General features: G+C 40.5%; 1 protein-coding gene across 1 annotated transcript in view; it reads left to right on the top strand.

Annotated features, from left to right (window-relative positions):
* The first annotated feature begins 612 nt into the window (after nt 1-612).
* The window catches only part of LOC123244118 (hereditary hemochromatosis protein homolog), a 26,961-nt gene continuing 12,232 nt past the window's right edge, over nt 613-15,341 (top strand). Inside the window, exon 1 of the mRNA XM_044672408.1 lies at nt 613-855. Within this exon, the coding sequence (XP_044528343.1) occupies nt 756-855 (100 nt within the window). The 5' untranslated portion in view covers nt 613-755. The remainder of the gene's footprint in view (nt 856-15,341) is intronic.

Raw genomic sequence — 15,341 nt, 5'->3', positions numbered from 1 at the left:
CGGAGGGATAATGAATCAAAAAGAGAAAATGACTCTACAGTCATTTGGACCCAGGTCTCTTCGAACTCAAAGTCTGTGCTCAATGTGGTAGGGATTGAATGAATGGGCTGGAGTGGGGAAGTGTAGGGAAAAGAGAGAGAGAAAGAAATGGAGGAGGAGCAATGGAAAAAAGTGAAGATGGGGGGGAGAACAAAATAGAAATTGGAGAGAAAAGAAGAGAAATCCAGCTGGTGGCTAGAATCTGTCACACTTTGAAAGAGTAAATAGTTCCCTTCTCCTGGGTTTGTGTCCAGCCGAATTGGCTGAGGGTGTGTTATGAAGTTTATAGAAAAGGAAGCAGGGAAATGGGAGCAATCACATTTAGCCCAGCAGTGACATGTCCAAAACTAATAATGGCTGAGGGGTGGGGCTTGGGCAAACTGGCAGGACAAGTACTAGATTATTAAATTTCTTCCATTTTCCCTAGACTCACCTTCCTGGTCACTTTGTGTTGACTATTACCAAATTTTTGTCTCTCTTCTCTCCCCAGTATTCCCTTACTTTTTTTTTTTTTTTTTTGCTTGAAAACAAAAGGAAATGGGAAAAGGGCATTTAGTTCCATGGCGAGTACCCAGAAGAGTCTGACTCAGACTGATATTTTTCCCTCTGATTTTACGTTCTCCACTTGTCCAGGGAAGGGCCTCTTCTTTATGCCCTTTGACAGAACAGGAACCTTTGTGAACGGAAAACTAGACTGAAGATCCTGGACTGTAGAGATGGAGAGAAGGGCCACACAGCAGGCCCCCCTTTCTATTGTGCTGAGGCTGCTGTTGCTGCTGCTGCTGCTGCTGGGAACTTGGACAGAAACCCAGGCTTGTGAGTCCGAGAACAGGCTGCTTCTTTTCTACAGCGGGGACTAGCGGGAAGGGCCCCGGAGGGATGGGGTGGTGACCAGGAGAAGCTTCAGGTAAAGGGCAGGGAGGGTCTGGGTGATTTTTTTTTTCCTCTTACTTTACTTCCTCCATAAACCCAGGGATGGAGCTTCTTCTTTATGCCCTTTGAAATCCGTGAGCAGAAAGACAGATGGAAGAATACCAGGCATTTGGGGTAGGGGGATTGGAAGTTGAGGTGCTGAATAGAGTACACTAAGGAGAATAATGAATTTAGTAGAGCTGGAAGGAAATTGGGAAATAGTGCAATTATCATATGAAATTGCACAAGAAATTAAAAAAGTGGGGACAGGTAGCTGGCTCAAGGATTGAGAGCCAGGCCTAGAGACGGGAGGTTCTGGGTTCAAATAGGACGTCAGACACTTCTGAAAGAAATAAAATATACCTGAGCCATCATTCTGAGTCGAAGATCCATATTTAATTGTGGAAATTAAAGCTGGAGGCCTTACCATGCCCAGCCTGTGGCAAATACCCCATCTAGATGTTTTATAGGCTTTTCACAGTTAATTAGTCTAAGTGATTAACAAGACAAAATGTTAAGAGTGTATTAAAAAAACAAAACAACATGTTCTAACGCTTGGGAACAAGTTTTAGTAGCATTTGATAAGAAGCAATAAATTCTAGTACAAGACCAAGATAAGATGCATTATAAAGAAAGTTTAATTAATTTTATAACTACTAGTCCAGAACTGTCATCCTAACTCTGGGTGGGGTTAGGTCAAAGCGGCTGTAATTCTCTGAGGAGCCTGTAGTGAATCTAAATCTTCACAGGCTCAAACAACACCTGAACCTGGCATGGTTGTTTTCCTGTGATCTCATCAGGCCAGCTGTGCACTCACTAAGCCGAAGGAGCACAGCTCCTCTCCTGCTGCACGAGTTACAGCTTCCCTAGATAAAGAACTACACAGACCTGAAGTTTGTATTCCTCCAACAGAAGCTCTTAATACTGTTAATTGCTATAATATTCTAAGACACCAAACTATATCCTTTCTAATACTCTGATTAATATTCTGTTATAATTGAAATAACAGTTTATGGAGTCTAACTTGTTCTAAAAATCATAGTTGCCTTCCTAAAGAATTACATGTGATAATACATGTATAACCCAGATTGAATTGCTTGTCAGCTCCGGGATGGGGGAGAGGGAAGAAGACAATATGGATCATATAACTTCTGGGGGCGGGGAGGAAGGAAAGAAATTGGGCTTCACTTTTCAAAGATTTTTGTCTACAGAAAGGCTTTATGTTATTGTATGTGAAAGGTTTTTTTTCCAACAAAAAAATCAAGACAATGATTAAATAATAAAACATGGTAAAGTCTAAAAAAAAAAGAATTACATGTGATCACTTGGTTTATGATATAAAAGCAATAAAGGCAATTTCCTTTTTACTTCCTGGTTGTGTGACCCTGGGCAAGTCACTCAATCTCTGTTGCCTAGCCCTTACTGCTCTTCTGCCTTAGAACCAATGTATTGATTCTAAGGTGGAAGGTAAAGGTTTAAAAAAAAAAAAAAAAAAAAAGACAAAGGAACCCTCATCTCATGCCCCATCCCTTAAAGCCCCTCCAAAGGCAGAGCTGCTTGGGCAATAAGTACTATGGCACCGAACTGGGTGACTTTTGTGTTTCTTTCCCACTTTGGCTAGACTAGGATGATTTGAGGTTGGAGATGGCCTGGAGGGCTACACAGGGATGATCTCTGAAGAGCACAGGCTCCCTGGTCAATTGTCTCCAGGCGATATTCTCAGAGCTTCCTGAAAAGGTTTTTCGTGTAGATCTTTAGCCAGTTAACCATTTTCTTCTCTCTTGAAGCAATTTTCTAGCTGAGGTATTGGGGTGCGAGGGAGGGGATGGATAAAAGGCATTATTAAAATGTTCCAAATGGGAGGTCAGGTTCAGTTTCTTCTAGCCTTTCTTCTATATCTCCTTTCTTCTCTTTCCTCCTCCATCATTTAAGGACCAGGTGGCATTGATAGCCACTCACAGAGGAGTTCTGTACACACTCTGGTAACTCGTATACTCCCTGATGGTGGAAGTATTGAATAAATGCTATTCTTTATGATTTCCAGAGAATCTCCATCCTCTCATTCCTGGGCTTGTTGGGAAGATTCGTGGATGGACCTATTAGAACTTCTTTCTGTGGTCCCATCCTCGAGCAAACCCTCATTTCCTTTCTTGTATTTGCCGAAGCTCGGTGAGCCCTGTGCCTTTGTTAGAAGGTAAACATACGCTCTGAGATACCCCATAGAATGCTTTCTCAGCATAGAATTAGTAATCAAATAAACAGGGTATAGTAATTAGAGAACACTACCTAATGTAACATTGACCAAGTTGTGCTTCGAGACCACTCCTCTCCTCTTGAGGCTGCCCAGGCACAAGGTCAATCTGGACTTGGGAGTGCTAGAAAATATTCAGCTCCAGCATGTTTAGTTTACACTGTTCCTTCCTCTTGACTGGCAAAGGAGTGAGCCCTGGCAGCTTGACCCATCTGACTTGAGATCTGGTATAAAAACTGGAATTTGGTGCTTTGAAGAGATAAATAAAATGAAAGGGAAACTGTATCCTCCCTACATCTATTGTTAATAGATCTTTGTTGGACAGCCTAGGTATTTTGAGTTTTCCTATTTGTTCCTCAACCTTCTCCACCATTTCACCTATAACTAAAGACTGATTATGTTAGAACAAAGACTCTTCTCCTAGGGTACTTGCCTCCATTTCCCAGTCTCAAATCCAGAGGCCTAGGGCAGCCTCCAAGCGACCAGACCAAAAGACCCTGAGGGGAATGACCATTTTGATAGAGGAAGGTATTCAGCCCTCGTGGTAACAAGGGTACCTATCCAGTATGCCACAGAACAAATACCCAGGAGTCATGAAGGGCTGAATGTTTTGGAATTTAAAATATGTGTTTGTAAAACAAAAAAGTGATATTAAAATACATTCATTTAAGGACAAATAACTGCATTTTAATTTTCTTGGTTAGCCACTCTGAAATTAGGATTAGAGTAAGGGATAACCATTCATAGCCTGGCTAAAGCAACAAGGAGGGAGAGACTGTAATGCATAAGACAGATGGGTGAAACTATGACCACCATCTTGACTACCATCTCTCTTCCAACCCTGATGGAGACAGTCCAGGACCCTAAACCCAAGAGTCTTGGAAATAACAATACTTCCAGGCAAGTGGCCTCAGGCATCAACCTGCCCTGTGGAGATGCCACCTGACAACTGTTCCTTCAAGTGCCATTGCTACTGAAGACCCAGAAAGGAAAGGCACTGCCAAACGGTTCAACAACTGAAACTGATATGATTTTGTCAGTGGAGATGGCATTAAAAAAGAAGCATTAACAGCTGCTATGGTGCTGCCCCCAAAGAACTTGGCACCATTCCATCTGACTTGCAGCTGAATCCTTCCTTGGTATTTTTTCCTTCATTAGAAAAGTGAGCTTCTTGAGAGGAGAGCAGGGACTGTCTGACTTTTATCTTTTTAAATCCTTACCTTACATCTTAGAACCAATACCCTGTATTGGTACAAAGAGAGAAGAGTGGTAAGGACTATGCAATGGGGGTTAAATTACTTGCCCAGGGTCACCTAGCTAGGAAGTGCCTGAGGCCAGGCTTGAACTCAAGACCTCCTGTCCCAGCTAGCACATTGAAAGGACCCTTGTGGCAAATTGGTGGGAAGATATGGGCAAGACTCATATGGGACTGTCAGGCATAGGTAGGTTGTGTTTCAAATTCCTATGGATGAGAACTAAGAACACTTTGCATATATGAGTCATACTTAAATGTATGTCCCATCACGAGTTACAAATTCCTGTGTATTGTTTCCTAGGCAGCTGTCTGTCTATTCTTTGTTCTTTCCTTTCCTTTCCTTTCCTTTTCTTTCTCTTTCTTTTTTCCTTCCTTCCTTTCTTCCTTCCTTCCTTCCTTCCTTCCTTCCTTCCTTCCTTCCTTCCTTTGTTTTTCTTTCTCTCTTTCAAGAGATGTATCTGGGGGACAGCTGTGGATTGAGAGTCAGGCCTAAACACAAGAGGTCCTAGGTTCAAATCTGACCTCAGATACTTTCTGACTGTGTGACCCTGGGCAAATCATTTAACCCCCATTACCTAGTCCTTACTACTCTTCTGCCTTGGAACCAATACATAGTATTGATTCTAAGATGGACGGTAAGGGTTTAAAAAAAAAAGAGAGAGATCTATCTGATATTCAAGCCCATATTGTTTACCCTACAGCCTGATATCCTGGAGATGTTCTTGGTAGTCATGGGGAAAGATACAACCTTACTCTTTTTCCACCCACATTCCAGTATGATGGCATAAAAGTGTTCTAATGACATTTGCACAATTTTTTGCAATGCAATGAGCCAATAAGATTTGGTAGGAAAGGAAGTGAAGTCAACATCTTAGAAAGGAACCAGGAGAGGTTTACTCAGAATAGAATAAAGAAATAATCTACTTCTCCCAACCCCCAACAGGAAAATGAAACTGAAAAAAACTCATCATACATTTTTCACTTCCTGTATTTGTCGTTCTAGTCAAAACTGATCTTCTTAATGTTTCTCACAGCACACACCATCTCCTACTTCTCTTTTGTACTGGCTGTCCCTTACATCTGAAATACATACTCTCCTCAACACTGTCCTTGATAATGATTCCTTCAAAACCCAGTTCCATGGGCAGCTAGGTGGCTCAGTGGATAGAGATCTAGCCTAGAGACGGGAGTTCCTGGCTTTGAATCTGGCCTTAGAGACATCCTAGCCCTGTGACTCAGAACAAGTCATTTAACCTCAATTGCCTAACCCTTCTGCCTTAGAACCAATATTTAGTATTGATTCTAGAACAAAAGATAAGGATTTTTAAGGCAAACAAACACAAAACCCAGTTCCAATACCATTTCTTGACCTGTACTTCCCTCCCCCCAAGATGCTAGTACCTTTCCCTTGAAAATTACTTTGTATTTATTTTTTATATACTTATATATTAACTTATATGTATTATTCAACACTTAATATATTCTAGGCACTGTGCTAAGCCCTGTAGATACCAAGAAAAAGCCAGAATCCAGTCCTTGCTCTCAAGGAGCTCACAATCTAATGGAGACAACTTACAGAAATCAAAACATGTATAATAAAGAGTAGAAGAAAGGTAACCTTACCAAGAAGGACACTAGCAGTTAAGGAGATCAAGAAAATCCTCCTAGAGGAGGTGATTCTTAAGCCAAGTCCAAGGAAGGCAAAGATTCTCAAAGTCAAGGGTTAGGAGGGAAAGTATTCTAGCCACAGAGACTATGATGATCAAGGACCAGCAAGTATTATAGAATGACTAGATTATGGAGTACACGAAGGGAATCTATTGGAAATTTTAAAGAATTGTTTTAACCCATACTTTCTGTCTTGGAATCAATACTGTGTTCCAACGCAGAAGAGAGATAAGTGCTAGGCAATGCGGGTTAAGTGACTTGCCCACAGCTAGAAAGCATCTGAGGTTAGATTTGAACTGAGGACCTCCTCTTAATCCACTGGGCTCTTAATCCATCTGCTCCCTTTAAAAAGCTTTAAATACTAGATGGAAGATTGATTTTCTATGTGTTCCTGAAGATAGTAGTTACCCAGTGGAGCTTAATGAGCAGGACGGTGACATGTTGAGATGTACATATTAGGAAAATAACTCTTATAGCTAAGTAGGGGATGGATTGAGGTGGGGAGAAGCTGGAAGAAAGGAAAGCAATTAGTTGGCTATTGTAATAGTCTGTGTAAGAAGCAATGAGAGCCTGGCCCAAGGTGGTGCCTGGGGGAGTAAAAGAAAGGGAACATATACAAGAAATATTGAGAAAATAAAAATGACAAGATCTGAAATAGACAGGACATGTGGAGTAAGAGAAATGGGTATATGCCAGAGATTTTATGGGAGAAAAAAAGTAACAAGAATTTACCAAAGCCACTAATTGGATAAATGAGATGAGCAAGAAAGTCGATATCAAGAATGATGAGATTGTAAACTTGCTAGTAATTGGGAAGGAAGTTCAGGAGAGGGCAGGGCTTTGGTTAGGTGTAGGGGGTGATAATGGATTCTGTTTTGAACAGGTTCAGTTTGAGATACCTGGGGACATGCAGATTGAACCATCAGTTGGTTATGTGAGCCTGGGTCAGGAGAGAAACCAGGCCGGATAAATAGATTTGGGAATCTATTTATGTGTGCATAGAATTGATATTTGAGACCACAGAAGCTGATGGGATCATCAAGTGAGTCTTAAGAGAAAAGAGAAGAGGACCTAAGACAAAGCCAAGGGAGACACCTACAGTTTGTCAGCCTAACCCAGAAAAAGATCCAGCCAAAGAGATTAAGAAGATATGGTTAGCCAAGTAGGAGGAAGACTAAGAGGCAGCACAAACATGGAAGCTTAGTGAAAAGAGGAGAAGGTGGTGTGGTCAATAGAGTATCAAATTCTTTTTTTTTTTAAATATTTTAATTTTTTAGAAAAAATTTCCATGGTTATATGATTCATGTTTTTACTTTCCCCTTCACCCCACCTTCACCACCACCACCCCCATAGCCAACGTGCATTTCCACTGGTTTTAATATGTGTCATCAATCAAGACTTATTTACATATCATTGATAGTTGCATTGGTTCCTCTTTTTGAATCTACATCCCCAATCATGACCGCATCAACCCATGTGGAATATCAAATTCTACAGAGAAGTTAAGGATAGGATTTGAGAAGCAAAATTTTTACCAGTTGTAAGTTTTTTTCTTTTTTAAATTCTTGTCTTCTGTCTTAGATTGGATACTCCTGGCTCCAAGGCAGAATAGCAGTAAGGGCTAGGCAATTGGGGCTGAATGACTTGCCCAGGGTCACATAGCTAGGAAGTATCTGAGATGAGATTTCTCCAGGCCTGGCTTTCATAAATAGCTTTTCCTTTCCTTTCCTTTCCTTTCCTTTTTTTTTTTAACCCTTATCTTCCATCTTAGAATCAATACTATGTATTGGTTCTTAGGCAGAAGAGCAATAAGGGCAAGGCAATTGGGGTTGAGTGACTTGCTCAGGGTCATACAACTAGGAAGTATCTGAGGTGAGATTTGAACCAAGACCTCCTATCTCCAGATTTGGCTCTCATAGACAACTTTTCCAGTTTAGCCAAGGAAGGAAAAGATGAAAGACATTACTTAGCAGAAGTTTTCCCTTTCGTTTTCCCTCCCTTTCTCCCTTTCCTTCCTCCCTTCTCGATTCTCTCAACCTTTCCCTTCCCTTCCTCTCTCTTTCCTCCCCTCTCCTCACTAAGATCTGAGCTTATCTCATGGGTGTAATTATAATTTCTAAGCTGATGATTCCCAGATCTATACCCTCACCTCTCTCCTGAGCTCTAGTCCCATATCATCAACTGCCTACTAATCCCATAGGATCTCAAACTTCATTTGTCTAAAACAGAATTAATTGTGCCACTCCCCCCCAAAAAAACCCCCAACAACAACTAGAAAGCAACTGTTTTGTTTGGTTTTTTTAAGTCCTTACCTTCCATCTTAGAATCAATATTGTATTTTGGTTCCAAGGCAGAAGAGCAGTAAGGGCTAGGCAATGGGATTAAGTGACTTTTCCAGGGTCACACAGCCAGGATGTGTCTGAAGTCAGATTTGAACCCAAGTTCTCAATCCATTAAGCTACCTAGCTGACCCCACAAACAGCTCATTCTTTACTCTCACTTCCCTGTTTCTGTCAAGAGAATTTTTCAAGGTTTGCAACCTTGAACTCATCTTTTTGACTCTTCCCTCTCCCTCATCTCCATCATATCTAATCAATTGCAAAATTCTTTTTTTTTCTTTTTGGAAATTTAATTTAATTAATTAATTACGAATATTTTCCCATGGTTACAAGATTCATGTTCTTTCCCTCCCCTCCTCCCACCCCCTTCCTATAGCCAACATGCAATTCCACTGGGTTTTACATGTGTCATTGATCAAGACCTAGTTCCATATTATTGATATTTGTACTAGGTTGATTGCTTAGAGTCTATATCTCCAATCATATCCCCATCGACCCATGTGATCAAGCAATTGTTTTTCTTCCGTGTTTCTACTCCCACAGTTCTTCCTCTGAATGCGGATAGCGTTCTTTCTCATAAGTCCCTCAGAGTTGTCCTGGATCATGCAAAGTTCTTTTGATTCCACCTCCACAATATTTTTCACATTTCATCCACTTCTTCCCATTTACATAGAGAAAACCCTTACCACCTCTCACCCAGACTATTAAACCAGTCCTGATTACCATCCCTGACTCCAGTCTTTCCCTCTCTAATCTATCCTCAACAAAGTTGTCAGATTGATATTCTTAAATCCCAAGCCTTGACCATGTCACTCTCTTGTTTGAGAAGTTTCAGTGACTTCCTATTGCCATCAGGATAAAATATAGACTCCTCTCTCTGGATTTGAAGCCCTTCACAGACTTCTTCCATTCATCCCTGTCTTTCCAAACTGAAGCACACAAATCACTCTTCCTCATGTACAACCTTCTAGCTAAACTGCTCTACTTCCTCTTCTCTAACCATGACTTTCCATCTCCCATCTCTGTACCTCAGCACAGGTTGACCTCCACAGATGCTTGGAATATTTTCCCTTTTCACTTCAATATTATAGAATCCCATGGGAGGTTGCATTATGGTAGAATGGAAAACATACTGACTCTGGAGTCAGTGGACCAGAGTTCAAATCATCTTTCTGATACTATCTGTGTTACCTTGGGCAAGTTATTTAATTTCCCTAGACCTCAGTTTCCTCATTGGAAAATTAGATGTTGACCTTTGTGGTTTTTACCCCTTTTAGATGGTATACTCCTTGAGAACAGAGGCTGTTTTTGTCTTTCTTTGCACAGCCGGTGTTTAGTATAAAGCCTGGCCCATGCTAGGTGCTTAATAAATATTTACTGAGAAGGTAGCTTTTTATCTCTAAGTCTATAATCTTAGCTTCCTTCAAAAACCTCTTCTAGAAGACTTTTCTTAATTCCCCAAGTGTTAGTGTTCTCCTCACTGAAATTACTTTGGATTTACTCTCACTCTATTTATGGGTTCATATTGTTTCCTCCCTAGGAGAACATAAGCTCTTTGAGTGTAGAGTTCTATTTGTTTTTGCCTTTGTATCCCCAGGGTCCAGCATAATATCTGGCGTTTAGTAGATCCTCAATAAATGCTTATTGAGGGCTGCTAGGGGGTTTAGCGGATAGATGACCAAATCCGGTAAAAAACAAAAATTAAGGATCAAATTTCAGAGTTAGGAAGATCTGGAATCTAGCCCTGCTTCTTTCTGCTACATGGGGTCTTCTTGTCACCAGGCAAGTCACTTAACTCCTTAATGCCAATAGCTATAAGTTACAGAGAAGGTGTAACTTTTATTGGTAGAAGGGTTTTCCTCTTTGGGAGTTCATAGGTGTTTTATTAGAAATTTTGTACCCTAAAGACTCCATCTCCCAGAATTCTTTTCCCTTTGTCCACTTAGCATCCTTATATATTGTACATAAGTTTGCTGTAACCCCGCCTTTTCTTGCTCTTTTCTAGTGACTGCAGCTGGGTTAGCTCCCTCTTTACTCTAGCTTTTTAGTTTTCTTTACTTCAAGTTATTATTAATACATCTTATTAACTATAATACTTGGAATTATAGTATATTAATTTTTAAGTTTACATAGGGGATGGGTGGAGGAGCAGTTTCTACCATTCAGGTTATTAAGATCCCCCAGAATAAATGGATCATGGCTTCTGGAGCAAGCTTTTCCTAGTGCAATAATGGGCAACTTTTTGAGCTTGGTGTGTCAAAATTCACCAAAAAACCGAGCATAACTTGGGTGGTGTGTCACTTCGAGAAAAAAAAACATAATTTTGTGATATTTATAGTTTAAAAAGCAAAAATGTATAATTGTAATATATAACTGTATTTAATAAACCAAAATAGGTAAATTAATATAGGTAAAATTGTCATCTATAGTGCACAGAGTATCTACACTACACTACGGCAAATGTTTCATCCTTGGCATGTGGCCCCATACTTCTCTGTATGCTGCCGAATGTGGCCACGTGTCATTGAAAATTGCTACACGTTTCAGTGCTGACACATGTGTCATAGGTTTGCCATCACTTTCCTAGTGTGAGGTAACAACTCTTTAATATACGAATGTTTAATTTGATGAAAGGGACAAAAGAAAAGAAGAGAAAATATTTGCATGAGAAAAGCAGCTTGGAACCATTCTGAGGTCTAAAAAGAACACTATCCTTCAGATGTTTCAAATAGGCCTAAGGACCTATTTGAAAGCAGCTCAATAAATAAATACTGATGAAAGGTAGGGACATCAGCCATCCAATATTATTTGGTTTTTATCTTTCATTCATTCATTCATCAGGATGGCATTTGTTTATTTATTATTTGTGTTGTGTTTTTTTTTTAATTTTTATTTTTAGAAAAATTTTCCATGGTTACATGATTCATGTTCTTACTCTCCCCTCCACTGCCCCTCCCACCCCCCCCACCCTCCGTAGCCGTCACACATTTCCATTGGTTTTTTACATGTGTCATCGATCAAGACCTATTTCCAAATTATTAATAATTTCACTGGGGTGGTTGTTTAAAGTCTATATCCCAAATCATATCCACATCAACCCATGTGTTCAAGCAATGGTTTTTCTTCTATGTTTCTATTCCTTCAGTTCTTCCTCTAAATGTGGGTAGCATTCTTTACCATAAATCCCTCAGAATTGTCTTGGATCATTGCATTGCTGGTAGTACAGAAGTCCATTACATTCAATTGTACCATAATGTATCTGTCTCTGCATACAATATTCTCCTGGTTCTGCTCCTTTCACTCTGCATCAGTTCATGGAGGTCATTCCAGTTCACATGGAATTCCTCCAGTTCTTTATTCCTTTGAGTACAATAGTATTCCATCACTAACAGATACCATAATTTGTTCAGCCATTCTTGAATTGAAGGGCATACCCTCGTTAATAGTTTTTTGCCACCACAAAGAGCACAGCTATAAATATTTTTGTACATGTCTTTTTCCCTATGATCTCTTTGGGGTATAAACCCAGCAGTGGTATGGCTGGATCAAAGGGCATACAGTCTTTTAATGCCCTTTGGGCGTAGTTCCAAATTGCCATCCAGAATGGTTGGATCAATTCACAACTCCACCAGCAATGAACACAGATGCAAAAATCTTAAATAGAATACTAGCAAAAAGACTCCAGCAAGTGATCATGAGGGTTATGATCAGGTGGGATTTATACCAGGAAGGCAAGGATGGTTCAACATTAGGAAAACCATCTACATAATTAACCATATCAACAAGCTAACAAACAAAAATCACTTGATTATCTCAATAGATGCTGAAAAAGCCTTTGACAAAATACAGCATCCATTCCTATTGAAAACACTGAAAAGTATAGGAATAGAAGGACCTTTCCTAAAAATAATAAAAAGAATATATCTTAAACCATCAACAAGCATCATATGCAATGGGGATAAATTAGAAACCTTCCCAATAAGATCAGGAGTGAAACAAGGATGCCCATTATCACCTCCATTATTTAACATTGTACTAGAAGCACTAGCATTATTTGTTTTTAAATCAACTTGGTTAAATATGATTCTGGGCAGCTAAATGGTACAGTGGATAAAATACTGGATCTGTAGTCAGGAAGACTTATCTTCTGAGTTCAAATCCAGCTTCAGACTCTTACTAGCTGTGTGACCCTGGGCAAGTCACTTAACCTTATTTGCCTCAGTTTCCTAATAAGTAAAATGAGCTGGAGAAGGAAATGGCAAACCAAGTCATATCTTTGCCAAGAAAACCCCAAATGGAATCACCAAGCGTGGGACATAATGGAAACTTACATCAACACATATGATTCCAGCGTTTTGAGAGGTGTCACTGAAAAAGAGAAGCATCATGGCATCAGATAGAGAGCTGGCCCTGAGGCCTAGAAAACCCAACTTCTGGTCCAGCTTAGCCCTTGACATAGACTGGCTGTATTATCTTGGGCTTAATATTTCCGTGCCCCTACCCTAAATTCAGCTTTCTAAGTTGCAGGGAAGATGCACCTTCTTGAGTCAAGAGAATTTCAGTAGTAGGGGTTTAGAAGCTGTAGTGATGACAGATAGCAGGAATATATCTCCCATCCCCCACTTCATAAAAGTGAGGAGAAGCAGCATAGTGTTTGCCTTTTCCCACCCAGACCAGCAGTTTGAGGGTAGTTGGGAGTGAGTAAGTTAACCCCAAGGGAGGGAGAGAAGAGAGAATTCAGAGAGGAGAGAGAAGTGAGCGAGGGGGTAGAGAAGAAAGTAAGGGCAAAGAGAGAGAGAGGGAGAGGTGGAGGAGGAAGAAGAGGATGTCACATCAATTTAGATTCCACATCCATGAGTCATTGCATTTGGCCTGTAGACATTCCCAGGCTAAACCAGTTTATTTTGGGAAGAAATTTGAGAGTGAAGGGAGGATGAAAGAATCTAGAAGAAAAAGTATATATGGCCTCCCACTACTAGAAAAAGAATTCAGTCTGCTGCAAAATTCAGAGCAATTGTAATTCTTGGACCAATGTTTTATACAAAATTCATCACTTGTCTTTTATTATTGGCATTTAAATCTTTGGCAAGGTCCTCCTCAAGCACCCTCTACCTAGTTCCTACTTTGCATCTGGCCTGTCACCTTGGTTGGTTTTTCTTGTTTTTCTGTTCTGAGAAGTCTGAGTTAATTTTTTCAGTTTGCCACATGTGGGTAATATCTGAGAGACTGGTCTTTTTGATCCATGGCATATTTTTTCCCCTGGATCTCTAGTTTGGTGAATAAGAGGTTTTTAACAGAATTTTAAAAATGCTGAGGGAATTTCTGTCATCTAGTCCAGAGATCTCCATAGTGCCAATGATCAAGAAGATCCATCATGGTACAAGAAGGAAATATGAAACCCAAGGAGAATAGCACAGCTATCTAACATGCCCATAGATTCTGTTCCAACATTCTTTCTTCCCCTGTCGGTTCCCAGGATTGACTGAGCTAGCATGTTTTTCCTCATAAAGGCCATAATTCCCTATACAGCTCCCTCTCTACTCCCATCCCCATCCCCTTCACTTGTAGCAACAGTGTGCATCTTTTGTTCCCTGGCCTGGGCTCTGAAGACACTGTGCGGGCTCCCCTGGAAAGGGGACAGGGACACCCTTTTTCCTTAGGATCAGGAACTCCTCCAGGACCCTTACTGGGCTGGCTGGGATGTGTGCTTCACAGACTGGGGACCCTCCATAGACTCAGGTGGCTAAGCTGAACTGAAGGTGGAGATGTATGAGATCCTCTCTATCTGCCCAACTGGGCTCTTCTCACCTCTTCTCTAGAGGCAGCTAGATAGGGCACCCCCCACCCCACCCCAGCCCGGAGTCAGGAAGTCCTGAGTTCAAATAGAGCCTCAGACACTTACTAGTTCTATGACGGTAGCCAAGGCACTAACTCTGAGTTGGTTTCCCCAATTGAAAAATTCCTTCTCCATAAAAGTATCAGCAATATTCCTAAATACCACAAGATGGAGATGTTGTTCTGTGGTATTAGATTCTCTCTCTCTCTCTCTCCCCTTTTCTCTCCCCCTTTGTCTATATGTCTGTCTCCCTTGTGCCTCCCATTTTTGTCTCCCACATTTTTTTTTTTGCATTTCCCATATTAAAAAAATAGTTTTTTCTCTTGATTAAAATAAAGTTGAGAATGAAGAAAAAGGGGCCTTTGAGGATGTCTGTCTATATTTTCAAACTTAAGGTAGAAATTCAAATAATTTTCCCTACACTTTCCAGCAATTTAAAAATCGAGAAATTCTTTTTTCTTTAAAAAAGAATAATATTGAAATAATGACAATATTAGTGAGCCAGTCACATCCCCACAACAGGAGTTGAATTAGATGACCTCTGAGTTTACTGCCATTCTAACTAGAAGGTTTACTGATAACCTTTACAGTCAGAACTTTGGTCCAAATGGAGATTGATTTTTCAAACAATGAGACACTGAGCTGTTTCCTCCAGCACAGAGAATACTAGAATAAGGGAAATGGTACTATTTCAGACAGCATGTGGGTAGGAAAGAGAGAAGGGGCATGTGTATTGGAGGGACTAGAGGGTGGGGTGGAGGGGTATGTGTTCTAGGTCCTTAGGGGCTTTCTTTCCTTTTGACTGGCTATAGAATCTGGATTCACGTTTCCTGACTATCATGGAAATGATTTCAAAAGGTTTCTTTGTTAACTTGAAAAGGTGTGACATTCCAGAAGGAAAGTTACTAGGGAGTTGTGAAACCGAATTTCAAAAAGCAACTCTGGCCCGTCTTTCTTTTCACTGTCTCTCTGTCTCTCTGTCTCTGTCTCTGTCTCTGTCTCTCTGTCTCTGTCTCTGTCTCTGTCTCTGTCTCTGTTTCT

Source organism: Gracilinanus agilis, chromosome 4 (assembly GCF_016433145.1).
Source record: "Gracilinanus agilis isolate LMUSP501 chromosome 4, AgileGrace, whole genome shotgun sequence".
NCBI lineage: Eukaryota > Metazoa > Chordata > Mammalia > Didelphimorphia > Didelphidae > Gracilinanus > Gracilinanus agilis.
The sequence above is the reverse complement of the archived record's forward strand: the minus strand, read 5'-3'. Positions and strand labels throughout refer to the sequence as shown.